Genomic DNA, 23,694 nt, shown 5'->3' on the forward strand with positions numbered 1-23,694 from the left:
AGAAAAAAGGTAACTATTGGTGAGGGTATAGAGAAAAGGGAATCCTTATTCACTGTTGATGGGAATGTAAATTGGTACAACCATTATGGAAAACAGTGCAGAGGTTCCTCAAAAAATGTATTCTTCAAAGTTGATCTCAAGTTACATCTCCGAAAGCCTATCCTGATGACTACAGGGTCTACAGATAGCTTCTCTCAGAATTCTTAGGGCACTTTGTCAGCCAGTGCTGTATAATCCACAGATTCTTCTATTCTATCCTGTGTCTGTATTGCATTGGCTTTGGAATCAGACACGACTTTGATATCTTTGCCACTTGTGGTTCTCTGTCTTGGGGAGATTACTTAAATTACATGTATTCAAGTGATTAACACTGAAAATGTAGAGAATGATGCTTAATACATCAGGAAAGGGGAAATTACTTAGGAAATTAAGTTTAGGAAACTAACCTTAAGCTTCAAGTGCCCTCCACTTGTACTTGTTTCTAGTATTTGATTTTGTACCCTAAATTTTGTGTTGTTTTTTTCTCAAATACGACACTCCAAAATGTATAAACTTTAGACCACAAAATTTGGATCCATCCCTGCCTATAATAAAATATATATATATATATATATATATATATATATATATATATATATATATATATATATATATATGCAGGCCCAACATGTTCTAAAACAAAGACAGGTAGTTAAGCAAAAATCCTTAGCTTGGAGACCAGGTGATTCAAAGAACTAGCAGTGGCATCTTTGAGTCTGATTTCAATGAAATTTATACTAATATTAGAAAATTATTCTTTCAGTGGTCAACTAGAAGCTAACAATTAGGGAAAAGAATATTTAATCTTAAATCCAAGGTCAGAAAGGTTTACACTGACACAATACCTGAATCTTTCTGTGTTTTCTGGTCTGCATCCTTAAAAAGAACTGTTTCTCAAAGGAAGGTAAGAATGAATGATTGAATGCTATTACATCTATTTACTAGGAAGTGATATACATTTATCTTCCTTACATTTCGGTTACGAGTCATCATAAATACATTAAAGTTATTTAAATTTTATTTTTAAAATTGAATAATGACATGATATATACCATATCTCCCATGTATAAGACGCACTCTTTTTCAAAGAGTTTGGGGTCTAAAAAATGGGTGCACCTTATACAGTGGCTGTAGATTTTTTTACTTGCATTTCCCACTTTTTCGCGCTTGTTGTCTTTGCATTCACTGTTTAGCACTTGTTACTGGGATATTACAGTAGGTTACATTTTGCCACATTCTGCCCAGAAATGGCTCAGAAAAGATTTTCGTACAGTGCTGAATTCAAGTTAAAAGTGATCCAGTTTGCAAAAGTGAATGGAAATCGTGTTGCTGAACATAAGTTTGGTCCTCCTCCAACTGAGAAAACAATCCGAGACTGGCTACGGGAAGAAGAAACCCTACAGAAAATGCCACAGCAGAAGGCCATGAGAGACAAGTCAGCAAAATGGCCAGATTTAGAGAGGGAATTGAAGATATGGATTGAAGAGCAAAAGGCAACTGGAATTCCTGTGTCCACAAAGATGGCTCAGCATGAGGCAATAAGAATTGCTGATGAAAAAGAAGTTATGCAATACATTTATTTTTTTTTCAAATTTCGGGCCCCCAAATTAAGGTGCGTCTTACACATGGAGAAATATGGTAATTTATCATGTACCATATTTTAGATAGATATTTTCTCCACATCTGCCCCTTCATTGTGATGCACAACTTCATGCAAAATAATTTAAAAATGCAAAATACATTGACAGTAACATCACAGATATCAGTATGCATAAACAGTTAAAACATTTTATGAGCAAACATTTCTTTGAAATACAAATACCACAACTGTATTGTGTAGAGAAAAATTAGGAAAAAAGGTATACATTTTTCTCTGCACTAGAAATTCAAAATTGGAATTTCAAAACACACCTAATAATTGTTGACAACTTATTTAATTTTGTTACAGTTTTCACCAGCAAGTACACTTGCAAACACTAGAGAAGCTACTGCATCATAAAGTGTTTTCTTTTAAAACTGAAACTATTTGTGTTCAGAGCATTATTATAAAATTGATCAGCACAACAATTTATTTTCCTAAATAAAAATAGAACATTTCTCCCCATCACTTCAAATTCCCTTTATACTTGAAAACTAAAAAACTGTCTTGGTTGCAGAGTAAATATTGGAGATAATGTATTTTTGTAAAAGATAAGCAAGTATATGTCACTTGTCACTTTGAGGTTATAAAAAGGCAAAAGCAGTTTTCCATAGGTAACTGTAAATTTTGAGAATTAGAATCTCACTCCAATAACAGCAAAATAAACATTAATGAAAAAATAAACTCTTCTCAAATACAGTTAGAAGGCTAACTGACATGTTCAACAGTCATTTGTTGAATGCGTAAGTGTAAAAGGACTCAAAGATGAATTAATGAGACACTAGAGTTCATGCTTTCAAGGAGCATAAATTACAATCTGGTAGACATACATATATATGCATATATACTATATACATACATAGTATATCAAATTTTAAAGTGCTCATATATACCCTTTCAGATAGTAATACAATTCTTTGCTTCTCTTCATAAACAAATGTCTCTGAATACCTGCAAAATATGCTATCTCCATTGCTTCACCTCCTATTCACTTTTTACCCAGTCAAATCTAGTATCTGCCTCTACCATACAAAATTCCTCATCATGTCACCAATAAAATCCATGGTAGCAAATCCAATGGATAATTTTCAGTTCTCCCCCAACTTTATCTCTCAGCAACATTTAACACAGATGATTATTTGCTGCTTCTTAAAACATGCTCTTAATTTTTCTCCCATCTCATTAACTACTCCTTCCTATTCTACAGAGCTTTGCATAACCTAATAGTTACTGTTTCTCAGGGTCTATACCAGTGCTGTCCAATAGAACTTTCTGCAATGCTGTAAATGTTTTCATATGTACTGTTTAGTATAGGCCACTAGTCACATGTAACTATTGAACACTTGAAATGTGGCTGGTGTGACAAAGAACTAAATTTTAATTTTTATGTAATTTTAATTAATTTAAATTTAAATAAGTTTGTCTCACTACTTACTACTAATATTCTCCATACGCTTATTTTCTTCATAGCACTTACATAATTTCTAGTAGTTTTTTTATATTTTAATCTGTTTTCCCCACTAGACCACAAGATCTATGAATACAGGGATCATATCCATCTTGTCACCAACATTTCAATAGTGTCCAAAAAAGTAAATATTTACTGAATATATGAATTCTTAAGTAAAAGAACCAATATATTCCTTAAATTCAGAAGTACAGTATTTTTAAGTTATAAAATACCATCTGATGAGTTGGCATGGAAAATTTTAATTATTAATCATTTGATTCCCAAAGCTTCATGATAAATTATCCAATTTTTTCTTGTACTACTCAGGTGGTAACCAAGTAGAAGGCAATGTTCACTTTTATAGGTTCAATGAAGAAGTTAATAACTATACTTTATTTTTTATTTATTTATTTTTTTAAATCATTCTTTCATTTAACAAGCTTTTTTTTTTTTTAAAGATTTTTATTGGGGAATTGGGGCAAGGGGAACAGACAAGCTGCTGTCGGTTTTTGTTCTTCAATCTAGTTGTGGAGGACGTTGCTTCACTGGCCCAAGTTGGCACCATCATTGCGCTCTTCCCGGGTGAGGCACATCAGTCGCCGGCTTCTGGACGGCTGCTCACTGCGGCTGCTGTCCACTCACGCTGGCTGCTGTCTACATACTGTAGCCCATGGCAACCCACTGCCACAGGGGCTACAGCCTACGCCGTCGCTGGCGACTCCTGGCAGCCCAGCTCCAGGTTGAGCTGTTTTGTTCAGCATCTTAGCTGTGGAGGGCAGTGTCACTGGCCCTCATATGGGATCCGAACCGGGGCCCTCTGGCATCCCAAGCCAGTTCTTAACCATGGCGCCACTTGGCCGGCCCTAATAACCATACTTTAAAACACACCTATGACACTACAACATTTTGCTATCATATTATAATATATGGGTAAATCCTGCCAACCCAATCTCCAAGTAATACTGTTTTTCATGCAGACTATAACAATAAGCAAAAGTTTATCTCTCAAAATAATTTTTTTTACTGAGTTTATCATTCTGAAAACAAAGAATACACAATATTCAAAAAAGGAAAGAAATAAAAACAAAAAAAGAAAATTTTTAAAAAATGGAAATAAGTATATCATTAAAAAGTATACTACCTACCATGTTACCCAGCCACTCAATTCCTCTCCCCAGAAACATTTTCAGTTTTTCTGTATCTCTTTCCAGAATATTCTATATACACAGTCTCATTATCTGCCTTTTCCAGATCTGGAATCCCATTTCTCTAAGGATCCCTGGTTGTTTTTCATGGAAAATGGCATTACAAGACCATGTTCTGGGCACTAAGGATGTTCATTCCTATTGAGTTGATCTTTGTTTGCAAGCCTTTTCATTTGACAGAGCTAGGGATTATTTGTTTTATTTTTAAAGAGAAAAGTCATCATGAGTTCTATGGATAATTCTAATTTAAATTCAGTACTGTCTGGTTTTAATTTAATCCCTACATCTTATATTCATATTCCCTTTCCCCCATGCCTGGTTCTCAAGGGGACCAGAGTGATAAAATTAGAATATTACTTATTTAACTCATTTTTTAAAATCCCACAACCCACACATAACAGTCTCAGAATACTAACATTACTACCAACAATATGATTTCTATACATAGTTTATAAAGTTTTTTCAGTAGGGTATGTGTCACTAGAGATGTATAGTCTAATTACTATGTTTTCAAGTCACTTGGGATACTTCCTCTCTGTGATTATGCCATCAATTGGATACACTTTGAGGTTCGATTTGATTCATTTTAAATTTTAGGGATTTTTCTTTTTTGTTCTTACATTTTTTACTGTAGTACATTTTATTAATATTTCTTGTTATGATTTCTTGGTTTGTGTCAGCCCTGAGCATCTCCTGCATTCCAAGAGTATATATTTTTAAATATTCGTTCATGTTTTCTACTTGTGCTTTTATGGTTTCATTCTCTAAATGTTAAAACTTTTATCTGTATGGAATTTATGGTACAAAATAGAAATCCATTTTCACTTTTTTTTTATCCAGTTGGCTATCTAGTCCCAACACCATTTATTGAAGAATCCATCTTATTCCTCATAGATTAGAAATATCACCATTTATTAAGAGCCCAGACTCATATCATGGCAGGAGTTTCCAGTGGCAGAAGGGGTCAGTGTCAACAGCCAAGAGTATGTACTGGCAATGGCACTAGTGGCAGGCAGTACCTGAAGTAGACTAGTATTCCAGTGGCAGAATCTTAGCTGTTTACATCCTTTGTTTTCTACCCAAGAAGATCTTCTAGCTTTAACAATCTTCTAGCTTTAACAGCCACTTGAAATTTTTCCAACATATTCTTTACTTGTTTTTTAATCAAGCAGTCTTGGCTGTTTGCAGCCAAGAACCCTAACTTATACCGTGTGATTTTTCTTCCATGATTCAATGGTGAACATTCCTAAAATTAGTCTTTGGGTTTCTGCTCTAAATTCTGCAGCTGAAACTCATGTCCATAATTGTAATTACCAGAATTTTCACTATCATCTCTAGTAACTGATTCCTAATATGAATCACTAACCATTAGCTCACATCAACTAATTTTTATATTTTTAATTTCAGTGGGTAACTATACCTACAGTTGGCTATCCTAACATTTAAAGCTATCTCTTTTAAATATTATTTTTCTAAAAATATTCTAAAACTTTAAAAGACAGCATGGTATGTTAAAGGCAAAACAAGCAAACGAGCAGAAGGATTTGGTTAGAAAAAGATAAGAGAAATGGTAGGAAATAGGCTGGATTAGGAGACAAGGGTCAAATCACAGAGTTGGATTTTTTAATGTTAGAGAGTCAATATTTAATAATATAGACAATAAGCAACCACTAAATAATTTTGAGTAGTAAATAACATGATCAAATTTCTATGTTAGAAGGATCTTGATCACTCCGGCAGCACTGAAGAAATTGCACAGGAGAACATGAATGAATGAATGTATATATTTACTTATTTTACAAACCCCTTTCATCCAAATAAGATTTAAGGACTTACTACACATTCTGAATAGTCTTCTACAAATTATTGACCAAAAGCTATACGCTGGCACTATGTACATAAGTATGCTTGCCAATTAATTTATAAAATTTATAGTAGGAGTTGACATGTGAATATGATTACCAACTGTCCATTAAAAATGACACAGACAACAAATATGGTTTCTAATGAAATCAAATAGAATCACTAACTGAATTTATAATTTATCATTAATTTATTATGTATAATGCATAACTTGCTAAGCAGATAAAATCAGCATTTAGAGAATTACTGCACCATTTGTAATACATACAGGTTGTCTATCCTATAACCTTAAGTGCTACATTGGGATGATTCTAATTTATTATATGAAGGCCCATAGATTATAGGGCCCATAGCTACTTAGGGATACACCTCAATCGCAGTTTGGTATTACCAAATTATGGAAATAACTATATAAGCCCCTTCTTTGAAAAAGGAAAACATGAAATCAGAAATAAAAGTTTTACTTTAAGAAAGGAATCAGCTCTTATTAAAGACAAACTATAAATGAAATCAGTTGACTTAAAGTACTTTGGTTTATTCAGATGCTGTGCTGTAAGGCAGCTAAATTTATACTTAATTAGCTAAACAATAGAGCTATTTGTGATATTCTTAAGTAAGGTATGTTTAGCTATGCTGTATTCTTTAAGTAAAATGTCTGCTGTGTTAGCCTATGGTTCATTGAGGAAAAGACTCTTGCTGTGTTATTTTTCTACAGAAGCCCATCTTATTTGGAATGTTAACTACTATGTTAATGAATCACATCATGCTTTCCAAAATTTTGAGAAGTCATAAATCATGACTACTATAGGAGGTAAACCACACCTATGACTAGCCACTTAAAATCTAATAACTCACCATGAACAGGTTTTTTTATCCTTTCTTGTCTCTTTGGTTTTAGTTCTCCAAAAATTACTAAAAAAGTACACAAAAAACAAACCCAGAGTAGCTCTTAGTTACTTAGAAGCCTTTAAATTTTTCTGTCTCCTTTATGCAGTATACAAGTTTGACTCAAAATGCTGAATGTTTCTAAACCAAAACACAATATGGAGTTGTATTCATCAGGCTTGGTTGGTCCACGGGGTTTCCAGAATTAGCCCATCTTTACACAGAATTTTTGGTAACTAATGTAAAAACAGAGACCGAGTTAGATTAAGGATGAGTAATACTGCTGATAGTCAGTATTCAGAGACACAGGGATTGACAGACATTTAAAGTAGAGATGCCAATCTGGGAAATTCTAAACAGCAGGAAGTGGGAGCTAATCCAGACAGACTAGCAGAGAAATTTGGCATTCTACAAACAGCCAAAGCCCCATTCAGTGGGCAAAGCATGACACAGAGTAAGAGGAAGTAATCTAATAGGAGGCAGCAGGAAGGAATACAGGTGATCACACTGTGGAAACAGGGAGGCCTAACAGAAAGTTGTAGAATTATTTCTACCTTTAAGGAATCATGGAAAGCAAAATCCCAGGATTCAAAAATAGCATCTTAGGCTAAAATAAACTAGGATAATGTTCAAGAAAACAAGGCACAGATTCACTTGTAGATGAAAACACAAGGATTCAGCTGCTATAGGTATAAAAAGGGGTATGATGAAAGAGGTCAAAGCAAGAGCTTAATTACTAGAATCAACGTACTAAGAAAAAGTAATGCCAAGAATGAGTTGATGCTAAGGTCATACATTCCTGACCCTGAGTTCCTTACAGTGTCTGTTCTAAAATATGCATTGTTACTAGTGATTGGAGAAGGACTAAATTTAAATGTGGCATTAAAGACCTCAAGTTGTGAAATCCAGAAAAATTATCAGGACAAAGCCTATGAGTCAATAATAATTCAAACCCTTGTTTTCACTCACTCCAGAATTCAAGCTTTAAGTGTGACTGCTTCCTTTAAAAAAAAAAAAGAGAAAATATTAGCTGAAGTAGGATTATGGACACAGGTTACTCAAAACTCTGCAATTCTCGGGCCGGCCGAGTGGCACATTGGTTAGGAGTTGGCTTGGGATGCCAGCTCTGAGCAGCAGGGCCCCGGTTCAGATCCCACATGAGAACCGGTGATGCTGTGCCCTCTTCAGCTAAGATGGTGAACAGCAGCTTGACCTGGAACTGGGCTGCCAGGAGTCGCCAGCAACGGCGTAGGCAACAAGGCTGGCTAGCAGCAGGCTGAACTGCCATGAGCCGCTGTCCAATGCGAGCAACTGCCTCACCCGGGAAGAGTGCAATGATAATACCAACAAGGGCCAGTGAAACGACGTCCTCCACAACTAGACTGAAGAACAAAAAGACAGCAACTTGTCTGTTCCTCTTCCCCAATTCCCCAGCACTGTTCCCCTCCCCTAATAAAATTAAAACACACACACACACACACACAACTGCAGTTCTCTAGTATACTGGTAATTAGGATATCATACCATTCTTTCAGCAGGGGATAAGAAGATAAATACATGATAAGAACATTCACAAATATGTTCTCCAGTTCCATGTAAACTGAAAAATAGGTAATTATATTAAGGACTTTAAAGAATAGAATTAAAACAAATTAATAATGTGAGCAATTGAGAAACCTCATGGTTGGTGAGAAGAGCGCAATGTTATAATTAGAGAAAATTCTGTGGAAAATAGATGGATCAACTAGTTCCCTTTTGGTCCCATGGCCAACACTTGAACAATCTCACATTAATGAAAGCTATCCACCTAGAATGTCACATGGGCAAAAGAGAGCTGCGGCATCAGGACAATGTGAATAAAGTGTCCACAGGGAATTGGGACATCTTCTTCCTGTCTAACTTAGAGACAGACTTCATATTTTTGTTTTTTTTTTTGTTTTTTGCAACTTCATGAGACTCTTTCTACTGACCCTGTCTGAGTGCCTATCCCTAATAAATATTTGTTGAGTGAATGAGAGATGCATGAATGAAGAATATGAAAACATGAATATATGACTAAAGCATTCTGAAGATGGCACTGCCTAACAAGGATGGCAATACTTAGTATGTCAAGAAAAAATATCTCAGATAAAAGCCAATAAAAAAAATCATACAGAAGATATACACTCAAATAAGAAAGAAATCTATGTAAAGTGAGAATCTGGTCCTTGAGTTCCCCCAGCTGACATGAGAATGGAACCAAATTAAATTTGCACTAATCCAGGACTTTGAAATTAATACCACAAGTGAATAATAGCTGAAGGATTTTTTTTTTATCACCAATTAACTGGCTTAAAAAAAAATTAAAGAAACTTTAAGCTGAAATAAAAAGGTACTAATTAGTGATAAGCAAACATATGAAAGTATAAATCTCACTGGTAAAGGTAATAAATATATAGTAAAGGTCGTGAATTAATCACCTATAAAGCTAGGATGAAGGTTAAAAGACAGAAGTAGTAAAAATAACTAAAATTATGATAATTACTTAAGGAATACACAAGATAGATGTAAAATGTGACATCAAAAACATAAAAGGTGAGAGTAAAAATATAAAGGTTAATAAAGCACTCAAACTTAAGTTGTATTCAACTTAGAACACACTATTGTAAATTCAAGTTGTTATATGTAAAACTGATGGTAGCTACAAAGCAAAAAACTATAGTCATTATATAAAAGGTAAAGAGAAAGGAATCTAAGCATACCAGTGAAGAAAGTCAACATGGATAGACCTGGAGGGCCTTATACTAAATGAAATAAGTCAGACAGAAAAAAACAACAACTATATGATCTCACTTATATGTGAAATCTAAAACAAACAGTCCTCTTGCCAATATCATGGATATAGAGAACAAACTGATGGTTACATGAGGCAGTGGGTGTAGGGTAAACAGAATGAGTGAAAAGGCTCAAAAGGTACAAATTTCAGTTAAAAAATGAGTAAGTCATGGGGATGTAATATAAAGCATGGAGACTATAGTTAATTCAATATTACATGTTTGAACATAGCTAGGAGAGAGACTCTTGAAAGTTCTCATCGCAAGAAAAAAAATTGTAACTATGTATGATGATGGATGTTAACTGGACTTGTGGTGATCATTTTGCAATATACACAAATATCAAATCATTATAATCTATAACTGAAACTAATATAATGTTATGTCAATTATACCTCAAAAAAATACATTTAAGTTTTTGATGAAGAGGGGTATATAACTATGTAATGTTATCATAATAGCCACCTTTCAATGTTGAGTGGATTTATTCATTATAGATATACCTTGCTATATAAAGCAAGATGTGTAAAAAAATGAGTGAATATAATAAAACTTCTTAAAACTTTTTCTCTTGTACCCCTAGATAAAAAAATGTTGAGAGTGTACTTATAGTCATTTCTTTATAAATTATATACATGTACTACTGTACTGTACTAAATAAATATTATGAACATTACAGATTATAGACAAAATAGAAATTTAAAATGCTAAAATACATAATTTAAAATAATTTATTTTTACTTACTAACATAAGTATATGAATATACATTCTTATTTTGATAATCTTGGTTTAACATTTTATAAAATAGCATCTCAAATGACCAGCTCTAAGTTCAATTAACTTAGATACTTGGTTTTAACGGCGCAGTTAGAAAAGATATCACACAAGGAAGGGTAAATCAGGATGGAGAAAAGTACATCAGTAGGTGCCTTACTAAACAGTAATATTTTTCATTTCTCAATTTCATACACTACTTATTTAAAGGTACTTCATGTGCATACAGTATACATGGCAGTTAGATATATCAAGTATTAATCTATATAGATAAGATTAATGAAACTTATTTTTTCTTATTTTATTTTTTATTTTTTTAGATTTTTATTGGGGAATTGGGGGAGGGGAACAGTGTTGGGAAATTGGGGTAAGGGAACAGTGTTGGGGAATTGGGGAAGGGGAACAGCCAAGTTGTCCTTCAATTTTAGTTGTGAAGAGCAGAGCAAGGTCAGCTCCAAGTCACGCTACTTAGTAGCTCAAGGTGCTGTGTTCAATTAGTTGCAGGTGGGCGTAGCCACCATCCCATTCAGGAGTGGAACTGGCAGCCTTCTTAAGAGCACATGCTCTATCCACTGAGCCATCCTGCCACCTGTTGGCAGTTCAGTGGCAGCTCAGGTCGGGTGCAGCTCACTGGCCCATGAGGAAATCACACCGGTGACCCTGTTGCTCAGAGCTCGCACTCTTGAGCACTCTTAATCAACTGAGCCACTCGGCTGGCCCTATTTTTTCTTATTTTAGATAAGACAAAATAAATATTAACAGAAGTTCTATTTCTTCCATGGTCCAACTGATTATCTTATGTGTTTATGGGTTCATACAAAATATACCCATGGCATTTACAAAATACATTTGAATGTCCCTACAACATAAAAACAAAGTACATAATTTCCCCATAAAAAGCAGTAGACTACAACAGGAAAGTGGAAGTAAGCCATTCACAGACCCTTAGTGATATAATACAAGGGAATAAAAGTCATTTTAAAAGTGAAGTAAATTCTGCTACCGAAATAACGAAACTATATATTGTTAGTATAATCACATTAGTCTATTCAAAAATTTGCAAAACTGCTTTTTAATTTAACAAAACCTATTCTGGGTAAAAACCTTTTTCTCCTTTCTGTTTTTTTACTTCATCACACTTAGCTTTCTTAAGAGTCATTTTTTACTTCAGAACAATATTTTTGACCCTTCACAAGAGTTCTATGTGCTCAAATTAAAAAAAAAAAAAAGGAATGTTGGGTAATAAGCTTTGCAAACTCAAAGGTAAATGACACAAATTCAGCAGTGCTTTTGAAATTTAATAGGCAGCACAATTATAATTTAGCTACCTTTGACATGGCCTACAAATAGAAGCTAAAAATGTTAAATCTTTGAATTTCTAATAACTAGTAAATACTTCCTTTCATAAAAATTTCAGAAATAATTTAAGAAACCGTTGTTTAAAAGACAATTTAGTTGGTATTACATTTCACAGCCATTTTGCTTGTCAAATTCTTAGGGAAACAATTAAGTTCATTAGAGAAACAACAAAGACACTATTGAAGGGAAAATAATTATTCCCTGATTAATGTGTTTTGTAAGTTTAGATTTGAAATTTCAGATTTTCTTAAAGGACAGCACATCTACATTTTAAAATGCAATGAAAATAAGTAAATACACACATTATTTATGACAAATAAATAAATAGCATCATGCATGTATCCAGAGAAATGTATTTAAGAGTTTCATTAAACTATTAGTACATGATAATGAAGCTAAATGGTCTTTGAATGTCATACAATTAAAATTGTAATGAATTAATATCACAGGCAAAAAAACTGGGGAAAAATTCTTCAAATTATTATGAGGGCAGTGAAGAAAAAGTTCAAGTGTTGATCCATAAGAAGTTTTTAGTGATATTTGTGAAGCTCTTAGAAATATTTATATAGGTGTAGGTATACTTCTACAATACATGGTACAGAATAAAATTCTGTAGCGGTGGCTAGATTGCATATGGCACATTTATCACTCTTTTAATCTTGAGTTTATTACTGTAAATTTTATTTTTAGAATTGCAATGAGTAAAGATTTTAGCAAAACAAGTAGTGTAAACAGCAAATTCCAGAACCACTCACTGCTTTTTAGTCATTAGGCTATCCTTTAAAAAAAACAAAATCACTAAAAATTACAACAAAAAAAGCTATATGAAGTTCCAGGGAAATTAATATTGGATATACTGAACTGCATCAGAAGAAATTACACAAAAATAGGCTCAAATACTCAGACTTAGCTAGCTTGAAAAAGTTTTACAAAACTGCAAGTATTAAAATAAAGTTTATTGGGCCGGCCAAGTGGCGCGTTGGTTAAGAGCTGGCTTGGGACGCCAGAGGGCCCCGGTTCGGATCCCACATATGAGGGCCAGTGACACTGCCCTCCACAGCTAAGATGCTGAACAACAGTCAACCTGGAGCTGGGCTGCCATGAGTCGCCGGCTAAGGCATAGGCGGTAGCCCCTGCTGCAGTGGGTTGCCATGGGCTACCGTGTGTAGCCAGCAGCCAGCATGAGCAGCCAGCAGCCACCATGAGCGGCCGTCCAGAGGCCAGCGACTGATCTGCCTCGCCTGGGAAGAGCGCAATGATGGTGCCAACTTGGGCCAGTGAAGCAACGTCCTCCACAACTAGACTGAAGAACAAAACGACAGCAACTTGTCTGTTCCCCTCCCCGCAATTCCCCAATAAAAATCTTATAACCGCAACTCCCCAATAAAAATCTTATAAAAAAATTAAAAAATAAAGTGTATCTAAGCTTACAGAATGAATCTGCAAAAAAAAAAAAGTGTAAAAAGACTATGTATTATTTAGACTAGCATCCAATAGATACCCTAGTGAACATCAAAATTAGTAGGTTCACAGGCAAAAGAAAATCTTGGAAATATATGTTCAGTATGTAGGCCCTAGAAATAGCTTTGGTGAAGATTAGTTTTTCTTTACACTACAGTGTCATTATTTTTCTGCTAACTTGAGTTCCAACAGTTCATTTATTTTATGTACCGCAGACTATGCTGCCAAGGAGGGAAAAATTAAACCAGTGTTTTTCCACAGTAAACACAGAAAATCATATACTTAATTTTCTTTCCTGTCAAAATAAGACAGATAAATCTATCAAGTTCAGAGCTTAGGTCAATTGTAGTTCTTCCATGTTAACTTTCCCCAAATAACCACACCCAAGCCAAATTATTATATCAAAAGTAATTAATTTTCAAATACTTTTACATACCTCACAAAAAGACACCAGCATTTGAATTTACCCACTTTAATGAGCAGTTCAGCAATTTGACATGGGTCTGAAAGAAGACTGACTACAAGATAAAGGAAGGGAACACTTGATAAAGGAAAAATAGGAGCAATGGAAAAACAGCCTGAGGAGGACTAACAAATATTCATCTTTATCCTCAAACTCTCTCCCTGTGAGACACAGAGAGATATTTCTGACACTCATCTGGACATTTTCATTAAGGTATTCCACAGACACGTGAAAGCTAACTTGTCCTGAAAACACTTCAGTAATAGTTTGTTATCAACACTACTCCTTCACATTCCCTCCAACCAGCAATTACTACTTTATTTACTAGTGTCAAAATGTATTCAGTCTCCTAAGCTAGCAAATTTATCAGTCATCAACAACTCCTTTTCGGTATCTCACAATTCCAGTTCAATCACAAAGTCAACAGATTTTTTTTCATCAGAAATGTTCAATTCCACCCCCATATTTTTATCTATCTTGTTTTAACAATCCTAGTATCTATAATTACCTTATTAGTGGTTAAACTCCTGAGCTCAATATTCCAGTTCATTTCTCAAATGGATGCCAGAATACCATTTATTAAAACCAAATATGTAATATCTCTTCCTTACCTAAGAACTTCTTTGGTAAGGAACCAGAGCAGTGGTTCTCCAAATGAATCACCAACATCGGCATCACCTGGAAATTTGCTAGAAAATTCAAATTCTTCGGCTCCACCTCAGATCTAACAGGTCAGAAACTCTGGGCGTGGAGCCCAGCAATCTTTTAACAAGCCCTGCAGGTAATAAATTTTGAGAACCAATGGTTTAAATTGTTTCTGAGCAATGACTTAAATTTTTAATACAAAGTTCATTAAAGGGTTCGGCAAACATTATCATTTAAATTCCTTTTTAATTATTTCTAAACTATTTTTAAAACCATAATACAAACAGCATACATTATACTGTGCTGCATTATGTGATTTTGGGTAGACATCAAAACAAAACTTTTCCTGCTATCTTGGAGCAAAAAATATAGCACAATGTATAAAAAGGTTAGGGCTCTGTTCATGTTTCATGTTTGTTTGTGTTTTTAACTCAAGTCAACAAGCATATGATCAAGGAAAAATTTACAGACACATTATGTACAGGCATATCTCATTTTATTGTTTAACATTTCTCATTTTAACTAGGGATCCATTTCTAGTTTTATAGGTAATTATTTCATTACCTATAATGGAAAGAGTATAACTCTATCTCAAACTTAGAAAAACTTTATCACAAATAGGATTAGAGAAGCACGCAAAACTCATAGTAAGCCCTTTCTACTGAATTTGAGCTGAGAGACCAAGCACAGGCACTTGAGTCTTGCTTGCAACTAACTGGACATAGCATGCAGGTACAGGCATACACCTCAGAGATGATTGTAGGTTTGGTTCCAGACCACCACAGTAAAGTGAGAACTGCAATAAAGCGAGTCATTAACCATTTTGCTGGTGAAGGGTCCTGCCTTCAATTTGTAAAATAAGAGTATGTAACTGGGTTCTCTGATGGGGATCCACTCTGAAACAATGAGAAGGCAGTAGACACTATGGTTCTGGGAATATGATTTCTGTGAGAGAGGGAAGTGCTCTTGTAAAAGGGCTTAGGACACATTTGGATATCCATTCAGACTTTGAGATGTAAATTTGAGATGTAAAAAACTGTCATCATAGGGTCTAAATATTATTTCCTTTCTCCTTTTTTCTTTCCAGACAATGATTCTTCTGATTTCCCAGAACTAAATTCTAAAAGTTACTCCTGATCCTTTCCATTTTGCTTGAAAATTCAATCACAATTTTTTTTAAAGTTTTTTGGGGTGACAATTCTTAGCAAAGTTACATAGATTTTAGGTGTACAATTCTGTAATACATCATCTATAGATCACATTATGTGTTCAGCACCCAGAGTCAGTTCTCTTTTCATCACCATATATTTTATCTCCTTTACCCTCATCTACCACTCTCCTTCCCCCTTACCCTCTGGTAGCCACTAAACTATTATCTGTGTCTATGAGTTTTGTTTCTTCATTTGTTTTTCTTGTTCTTTTGTTGTTTTCAGTTTTATATAGCACGTCAGGGAAATCATATGGTTCTCTACTTTTTCTGTCTGACTTATTTCACTTATTATTATAATCTCAAGATCCACCAATGTTGTCACAAATGGCACTATTTCATCTTTTCTTATGGCAGAATAGTATTCCATTGTGTGTGTGTGTGTATATATATATATATATATATATATATATATATATATATATATCACAACTTCTTTATCCAGTCATCTATTGAAGGACACTTTGGTTGTTCCCATGTCTTGGCCACCGTAAATAAAGCTGCAATGAACATCAGTGCACATATATCTTGATGCATAAATGTTTTCAGATTTTTTGGGTAGATATCCAAGAGAGGGATTTCTGGGTTATAAGGTAATTCTATTTTTAATCTGCACTGCCTTCCATAGCGGCTGCACCAATCTGCAATTCCACCAACAGTGTATGAGGGTTCCTTTTTCTCCACAGCCTCTCCAAAGAAATGAAAGGCATCCATATAGGGAATGAAGAAGTTAAATTGTCACTTTTTGCAGATGACATGATGCTATATATAGAAAATCCTAAAGACTCCACCACAAAACTATTAGAAACAATAAATGAATACAGTAAAGTTGCCAGCTACAAAATCAATGTACAAAAAGTCCATTGCATTCCTATATACTAACAATGAAACCTCAGAAAAAGAAATTAAAAAAAAAACCCAATTCCTTTTATAATTGCAACAAAAAGAATACAATTCCTAGGAATAAACTTAACCAAGGATGTGAACGACCTATACACTGAAACTATAAGACATTTTTAAACATCAAAGAAATGGAAAGTCACAAAGAAATGGAAAGACATTCCATGTTCACAGATTGGAAGAATCAGCATAGTTAAAATGGCCATATTACCCAAAGCAATATACAGATTAATGCAATCCCCATCAAAATCACAAATTCTTAGTAACTATTTGTTTTTATTTTTATACCATTACCCCTCACTATCCTTCCATATAGAGAACATGCTGATCCTGCTTAGCCTTTTTTCCTGTCATGATTCTTCAACTCTTTTCTGCTAGTGGTCTTCCCCAAATACTAATTTTACTTTCAAAGCTATGTGTATAAAATCTAGACAGATCAACAAGACAGTTTAACTGCTGTCTAGTATAATAAAATATTTTAAACAGTTAAAGAGTGAGGCAAATGTTTAGGGTAGTAAAAACTGAATTTAAATAATTAATAAGCAATAAAAAGATTCTTATTGAGAAATTTAACAGAAATGGAAAACAAATCCAAGAAAGAAGCAAATGCTATAAAGCAAAACTTAAATTATGCATCTGTAAGGGCAGAGAAGGAAAACCAGAAATTAGAAGGATTACGCATTCTGCAGTAATTGTGGCAGCTGCTGTTATTACTGAAGCCCAGAATAAAATATAAAAGTAATCAGAAAACTATACTCACGTAAGTTAAAGGGAAAATCAAGATTGGGCCTAAAGGAGGGGGAAATATCAGCAGTAATAAACCATGTGACTTGCAAATTCGTTTAGACAGTGTTCTATGGCTCACCTAGGCAACAAAGCAAGTTTGCCATTCTGCTTATGACACATCAGTCATTCTACCACTGGAGGGAGTCTGGTCACATATTCTTTGATGTGACTTTTACTCTGATAATTTCCTGTTCTTCACAGGGAATGAATTAGAACCCCTACCAAGAATATGAATTGGTTTAATCTGATGGCTTTCAAACTTTATGTTTGTTTCTTTTAGTTTTTATTTTATTTTTATTTTGTTTCATAATCACTAATAAAATTCTACAGTATCTCTATAATCATATCTGGGTCAAAGAAATGAATCCAAAGGTCACATATGGTAGTACAAATCTATCCTTAGAAAAAAAATGTAAATCAAGAACAGGTATTTGCTCTGATGCAAATACCTACCCAAAGCTTGTATCAAAGTCACAAGGTACATGAAACACAACAAACAGTGGGTTTTAAATAGAAGCTGAAAACAGTTTGTAGGATTAAGGCTGACAAGGATATTACTGATAGGATAGAAAAATGTACGTGTAAGCAAAGGATGGAGTACTATAACTGTGATTATAAAACTTATTGTCCTTTAAAAATTCAGAATTTATAGTTTCCATTGACTACTCAAGTTGAAGTGACATAAGAAGGATTTACTAGGTAAATAAAACACAATTGAAACAAAAAAATAAAGATCTAAACATTGCCAAAAAAAAATAAATCAAAAGCAGTTCAATTCAAGAATGTATGTAGAGAATGATATTCTATTTATAAGAATTCTTATTCTCTATTTTATGTTAAGATTTGTGCAAAATGCTATTTAAGTAATATTTCACTTAATTAATTTAACAATACTACAGAATTAATATTATTATACCCATTTTACATGAGAAAGCTTGAGGCTGAACATAGGTTAACTAATTTGCGCAAGGTAACAAACATTTCTATCAGGAATCAATATTATGTCAGAGGTCTTTCTGATTCTAAAATGGCATTACCACTACGCTATATTCATGTCAGTGAAACTGAGTAATGACTACCTTACATTCCTGTACTATTAAAGTAGCAGTTATGGGTACTCCTCCTAGATGTCTGCTTCAGAAAATGTCATTAAGGATGAGCTAATACAGCATGGTGCTACTAAGCATTCACATGTTACTTTATGCTTCCAAAGTTAAAATTTGTTTAATTCACATGTCAATAAGCATAAAGAAGGAAGTCCCAACTGATTTGTAATTTAAATAGATAGGTTAATGTCCAAATTCAAAGAAATTTATCTTTTTAACTATGTACACAGGAGAAAACCTCTCTTTTCCTCCACACAACTATTGTTCGAGACAAAGAGAGGGTAGGTAATCTGTCAGCTTCTGTGCAATTTCTTTAAAACGTGTTTCGTTGCTGACTAGCATCATAAATTCCATAAATCATATTGAGGCAGTCATAAAATGCCTTGCTCATGGAAACAATACTTGTTAAAGCTTGGAAACCTTGGGGATGGATTTAAGTCTATACAACAAATTAATTTTGTATTTTCTTCCTTACTATTACAGTAAGAATGCAGGGAGCTTGGCTGCATGTAAAGCAAGGCATACAGAGGGTGCCAAAAAATGTGTACATATTTTAAGAAAGTAAAAAAAACTATTACTAAAATTGTAATACTCAATATATACCTATAACAAAAGATGAGTACAAGTCACGTTTGACTTCTGCAGCTACAAGAGGTGCTCGAAGTGGTTACCATCAGCGTCCAGGCACTTCTGATTATGGTGAACTACTGTTTGAGCAACGTTGACCAGTGTCCACTTATATACATGTTTTTGGCACCTCCATAGAGCTTTCCTTTTCAACAAGAAAAGAAAGCTTCTATATACATATGCATGATAAAAAAAGATGAAAAGTAATGTACAATTCTATGTGGGAGGTCAGGGCTGTTTTGTCTCATCAAGAGTAAATTAGGGTTTGCAGTATCTATGTAAAGAAACTAAGTGGAAATGGTTTCCCATATTATTGATGCTTGCATATGAGACATTAATGTTCTTTCAATTTTTTTGAAAAGACACAATTAAAGTACATTATATATGCAAACTGAGGATACTTCAGCACAGAGATAGGGAATAGAAATACTCTTCTACTTGCAACGAAGTTTATACAAACTACTAGGTCTATAGCACATCTACAGAGGTTTCCTAATAGAAGTCTATCCAGAATCATCATTTTGAACTAAAGTCACATCCAAGCAGGACCATGTAGTAGCAACCAAAGCACACAAGCCTAGGATAAAAGCACACATGAGATAATGTGTGTGCATAAGAACCCTCTTGCCTAATTAAAAAGCTCAATTATATGACCACTTGGACGCTATTCCATATTCTTCACAGACTATTAAATACTTTGAGAAACTATAAAGAAAAGTAACATAAATTGTGAATACAGGCAACTGACAGAAAAAAACATGAAAGAGGGGAGCCAAGGAAACACAGAAAGGCATAGTTATTTTTACCAACAACTATAGCTCTTAGTTGATGGAATAAGCATAACATTATAAAATTTAAAACATTTACAAGTGGAGAGAGTAAAAGGAACAATCATATTACATTTTCTACTTCTCTACTTTATTCCACTTCCAAGGAATTCATGTTGCTCTCATTTTGTTCTATTTTCAGATTAACAGTACAGTAAAATAAAGTGAGGAAAGTAAAGGGCAAACAAGACAAATATATTTCTGTCATCATAAAATTATGAAAATATAGCACTTATTATGTACTTAGGCACATAAAATATCTCTGCCACATCCTAATCTTTCTGTTACACATTTATAGAAGTAAAATGAGACCTGGGAGGAAGTAAAAGGAAAGACGTGAAGGGAGCAAATAGCATCTACGTAGCTGAAAATTTCTCAATATAAAATTAGGATAAATAAGATCTGGTCGAAAAATTTAATGCAACATTTTAAAACTGTACTGTAAAAACAACTATATTATCTCCTCTAAATTATGATGTCAACTTAACATTTTTGAAACTGACATGTAGAGTCACAAAATAAAAAAATAAGCATTGAACAACCTCTCTACATAAACTATTTCCAAATTTTTCACATCTTTTAATAGAAGACCTGTCTCTTTTTACTTGTTGGTATGAGCTATTTTATAAAATGAAACCCTATTTAATTAATCTGTATTTAATCAATTAAAAGTCTGCAAAAAAGTAGTAATTTTCATAGATTTTATTAGTGCCAGCATCCCCCCAATTAAATATTACATAATTTACTCTTTCGCAGGTTTCATAATGTGAACTAAAACAACTAAAAAATATTACCACAATAAAACAGCTACCACTCTAGAAGAAACCACAGTAAATGCAGCATTAATTTTTGCACTCTACACTATTAACTCTGTAAAGTTCAAAAAAAGTAATATTTTTAATATTATTACTACTAATATCTTCAAAACGTGGTGAAGGCAATTTTAAGTAATAAGATTACTGGGTTCTAAGGAACAACCATGAATTGTCTATTTCTAATAACTACAGTAATAAGCTTTTGAAATATCATTGAAGTAAATAAAAATGAAATCTACTTTTATTAGAATCTTGGTTTTCTGTTAAGTCAATTTGGGAAAATCAGAATATTCACAATGGTAAGAGTATAAAAAGTCATTTCACAAATAAGTTAAAGCCAAATGACTTATGTGGTATATTAAAAATAATTTGTAGTATAATAACACAAAGTTATTTATGGAATACCCAAATAATGATTTTTTGGGATGCCATAAACATGTGCACCTATTACTATGGTGACCAAAACAGTCTAAGGATAAAATAAATATAAGCAGCTTTTGCAAAAGTATTTATTTATCCATACTACACCTGTTTCAGAAATTATTTAAAATGACTTTATCTTCAAAGAGCAATTATTCTGGTGTTCTAAATTTATTAATAAACAGAAATTCAGTGTTCAGTTGACCTAAACTGTACTGCATAGCAACGCCTAACCAAGTTATTACCATGTAAATGATTTTGGAAACAAGACCTCTTGCTCTCTATCTGGATTGCATAGTGATAAATTTTACAACCTTATTGTGAGCATATTAGTATTCCTTAGTATAACCTTTCCTAAAAAAATACTTTAAAGTCATAATCTCTATATACAGTTAAACATTAATTTTATTTACAGCCAAAAGAGTTCAGGGTCATCTTGAAAATATAAGTTGCTTTTCCTTTGTCGTATATACAATTTCACAATTATTTGGCCAATTACTAATCAGATGACTTTTTTACAAATGAAGTTTTATTCCACATTACTGAAACAGCACTGACTCTCCAACTACTCCAACTAACACAGAAGCACTAGAACTAGGTTATCATAGTACTAGGTTATCTCTTTAACGCTCAGACCGATGTTCAGTTTCCTTCTTTAGGAGACTGCCAACTTTAATAATAATAGAATAAGCCATACAATATCAAGACACATTGGTGAATATTCGCCACATATTCTGAATCACAGCATATATGTCAGGCCACTTTCTTTATAGATTTTTGACCGTTTCTCGAATAACAACCCCAAACCACGAAGCTTTGTGGCTGTCCTTGGTGCTGAAACGCACTCCTTTTCTTGCCCCTTCACGGAAAAAAAAAAAAAAAACCGTTGTCCCAATCCCATTTTGAGAGGATAAAAAAGAATTCTAAAGGGGGGGGGGGGAGCGAAGGGTTCTGAAGATGGGAGGTTTTAAAAAGGAACTGATAAGTTTCTCAGCTGAGAATGCTAACTAGTGTGTTCGTATATGGGGGGTGAGGGGTGTGATGGGGGGTGGGGGGTACTAGAAACATGCAGAGGGCATTTCCCCTTCGGTGCCGGGAGACCTAGGAAATCCGGACTGCGGCAAAGATCAGAAGCGTCTCGTCCCGGGCAGTAGCCGCGGGCAGGAACGGCGCCCTCGCTTGGGGCAGCTCCTCGGCCGGGGCCAGACGGGCAAGGCCGGCGAGGGGCGCCACGGCCGGGCACGATGGCGACTTTCCGTGCCAACGCGCTAGCCCCGGGGTCCTTTTGTTTCTGGGGTCTGAGGGGAAGGCGGGTGGGCTGAAGGGAACACCCACCTGCTTTTATTTGCACAGAGGGGACAACAAAAGACCTTGCCGCCTGGACGGGCAGGGTTCGCGGAGCCAGGTCCGCCGCGGCGCCTGGGCGCGGGCTCGGCCCCCCTCTCCTTATGGTCCCGGCCGCTCTTACCGTCCCGGTCGCAAAGCTGAATGGCCTCCAGGCTGAGATTTTTGATCACCTCTTCACAGGGGCTGGTGGGGCTGTTGAGGGCATGATCCAGGCGCGGCACCTCCATTTTTCTAACCCCCTTCTCAAGCCCGCTTGCTTCGTATCCAGGCTCTCTCGGTGGACCGGGTGGGAGAGAAGGGCGGGAAAGGGACAGGGAGTGGCGGAGGAAGGGGAGTTGGTCAGAGGCGCGGCGCTGAGGCGCTGAGGCTGAGCCGCCGGGCGAGAGCCGCGGCGGAGGCGACGACCCTGGCAGAAGCTCCGGGGAATGTGCGGCTCCGAGAGACCGAGAGAGACCCCGCGCGAGGGCGGGAGGTGCGCGCTCCCGGCGGGGAGGGGACGCGACGCGCGGGGAACGTGAGGGAGAAATCGCGGCGCGCGCACGCGCGCGGAAGGACGCGCCCACCTGCTGGCGCGCGGCGCTCCCTCTCCCCCGCCTTTCCGCGCGCACGCGTCCCCGGGTGCCCTCGCGCCATGGCCCCCGCAACCCCGCGCGTGAGGCGTTGGATGGCAGGCGACCGGGGTTGCCACGCGCCCGCCTGGCCCTCTCTCCTGGTGGGGGCGGCTTGGCGTTCTTTCCCTCTTCACAGTGTCAGTCGGAGCCCAGGTTGGCACTGCGGCGTCTGCACGGGTAGGTGAGAGTGAGCAGGTTGCTTGTTTATCAGGATTGGTAAAATAAGGGTCCATACTCTTTGTATCGGGGTTTTGGAACCAGCGGGCTACTTTCGACCCCACAGGGGCCCTGGCTGCTCGACACCCGTACCCTGCTTGCTCAGCCTGACATTCCCTCCGAAACAGCTGCGCCAGTGTGAGAAATGAGTGGATTAATTGAGGAGGGGCAGGGTTTAGGGAAAGAACTATCCTTCCCTCTTTCCCTCCTTTCAGCCCGCCTCCACCCCTCCCTC

At 35.6% G+C, this 23,694-nt stretch overlaps 1 protein-coding gene across 1 annotated transcript in view; it reads right to left on the reverse strand.

Annotated features, from left to right (window-relative positions):
- Positions 1-23,120, reverse strand: part of PHYHIPL (phytanoyl-CoA 2-hydroxylase interacting protein like) — a 51,032-nt gene extending 27,912 nt beyond the window's left edge. Inside the window, exon 1 of the mRNA XM_019638411.1 lies at positions 22,754-23,120. Coding sequence (XP_019493956.1) covers positions 22,754-22,859 — 106 coding nt within the window. The 5' untranslated portion in view covers positions 22,860-23,120. The remainder of the gene's footprint in view (positions 1-22,753) is intronic.
- Between the last annotated feature and the right edge of the window lie 574 nt (positions 23,121-23,694).

Source organism: Hipposideros armiger, unplaced genomic scaffold, assembly GCF_001890085.2.
Source record: "Hipposideros armiger isolate ML-2016 unplaced genomic scaffold, ASM189008v1 scaffold_39, whole genome shotgun sequence".
NCBI classification, from domain to species: domain Eukaryota; kingdom Metazoa; phylum Chordata; class Mammalia; order Chiroptera; family Hipposideridae; genus Hipposideros; species Hipposideros armiger.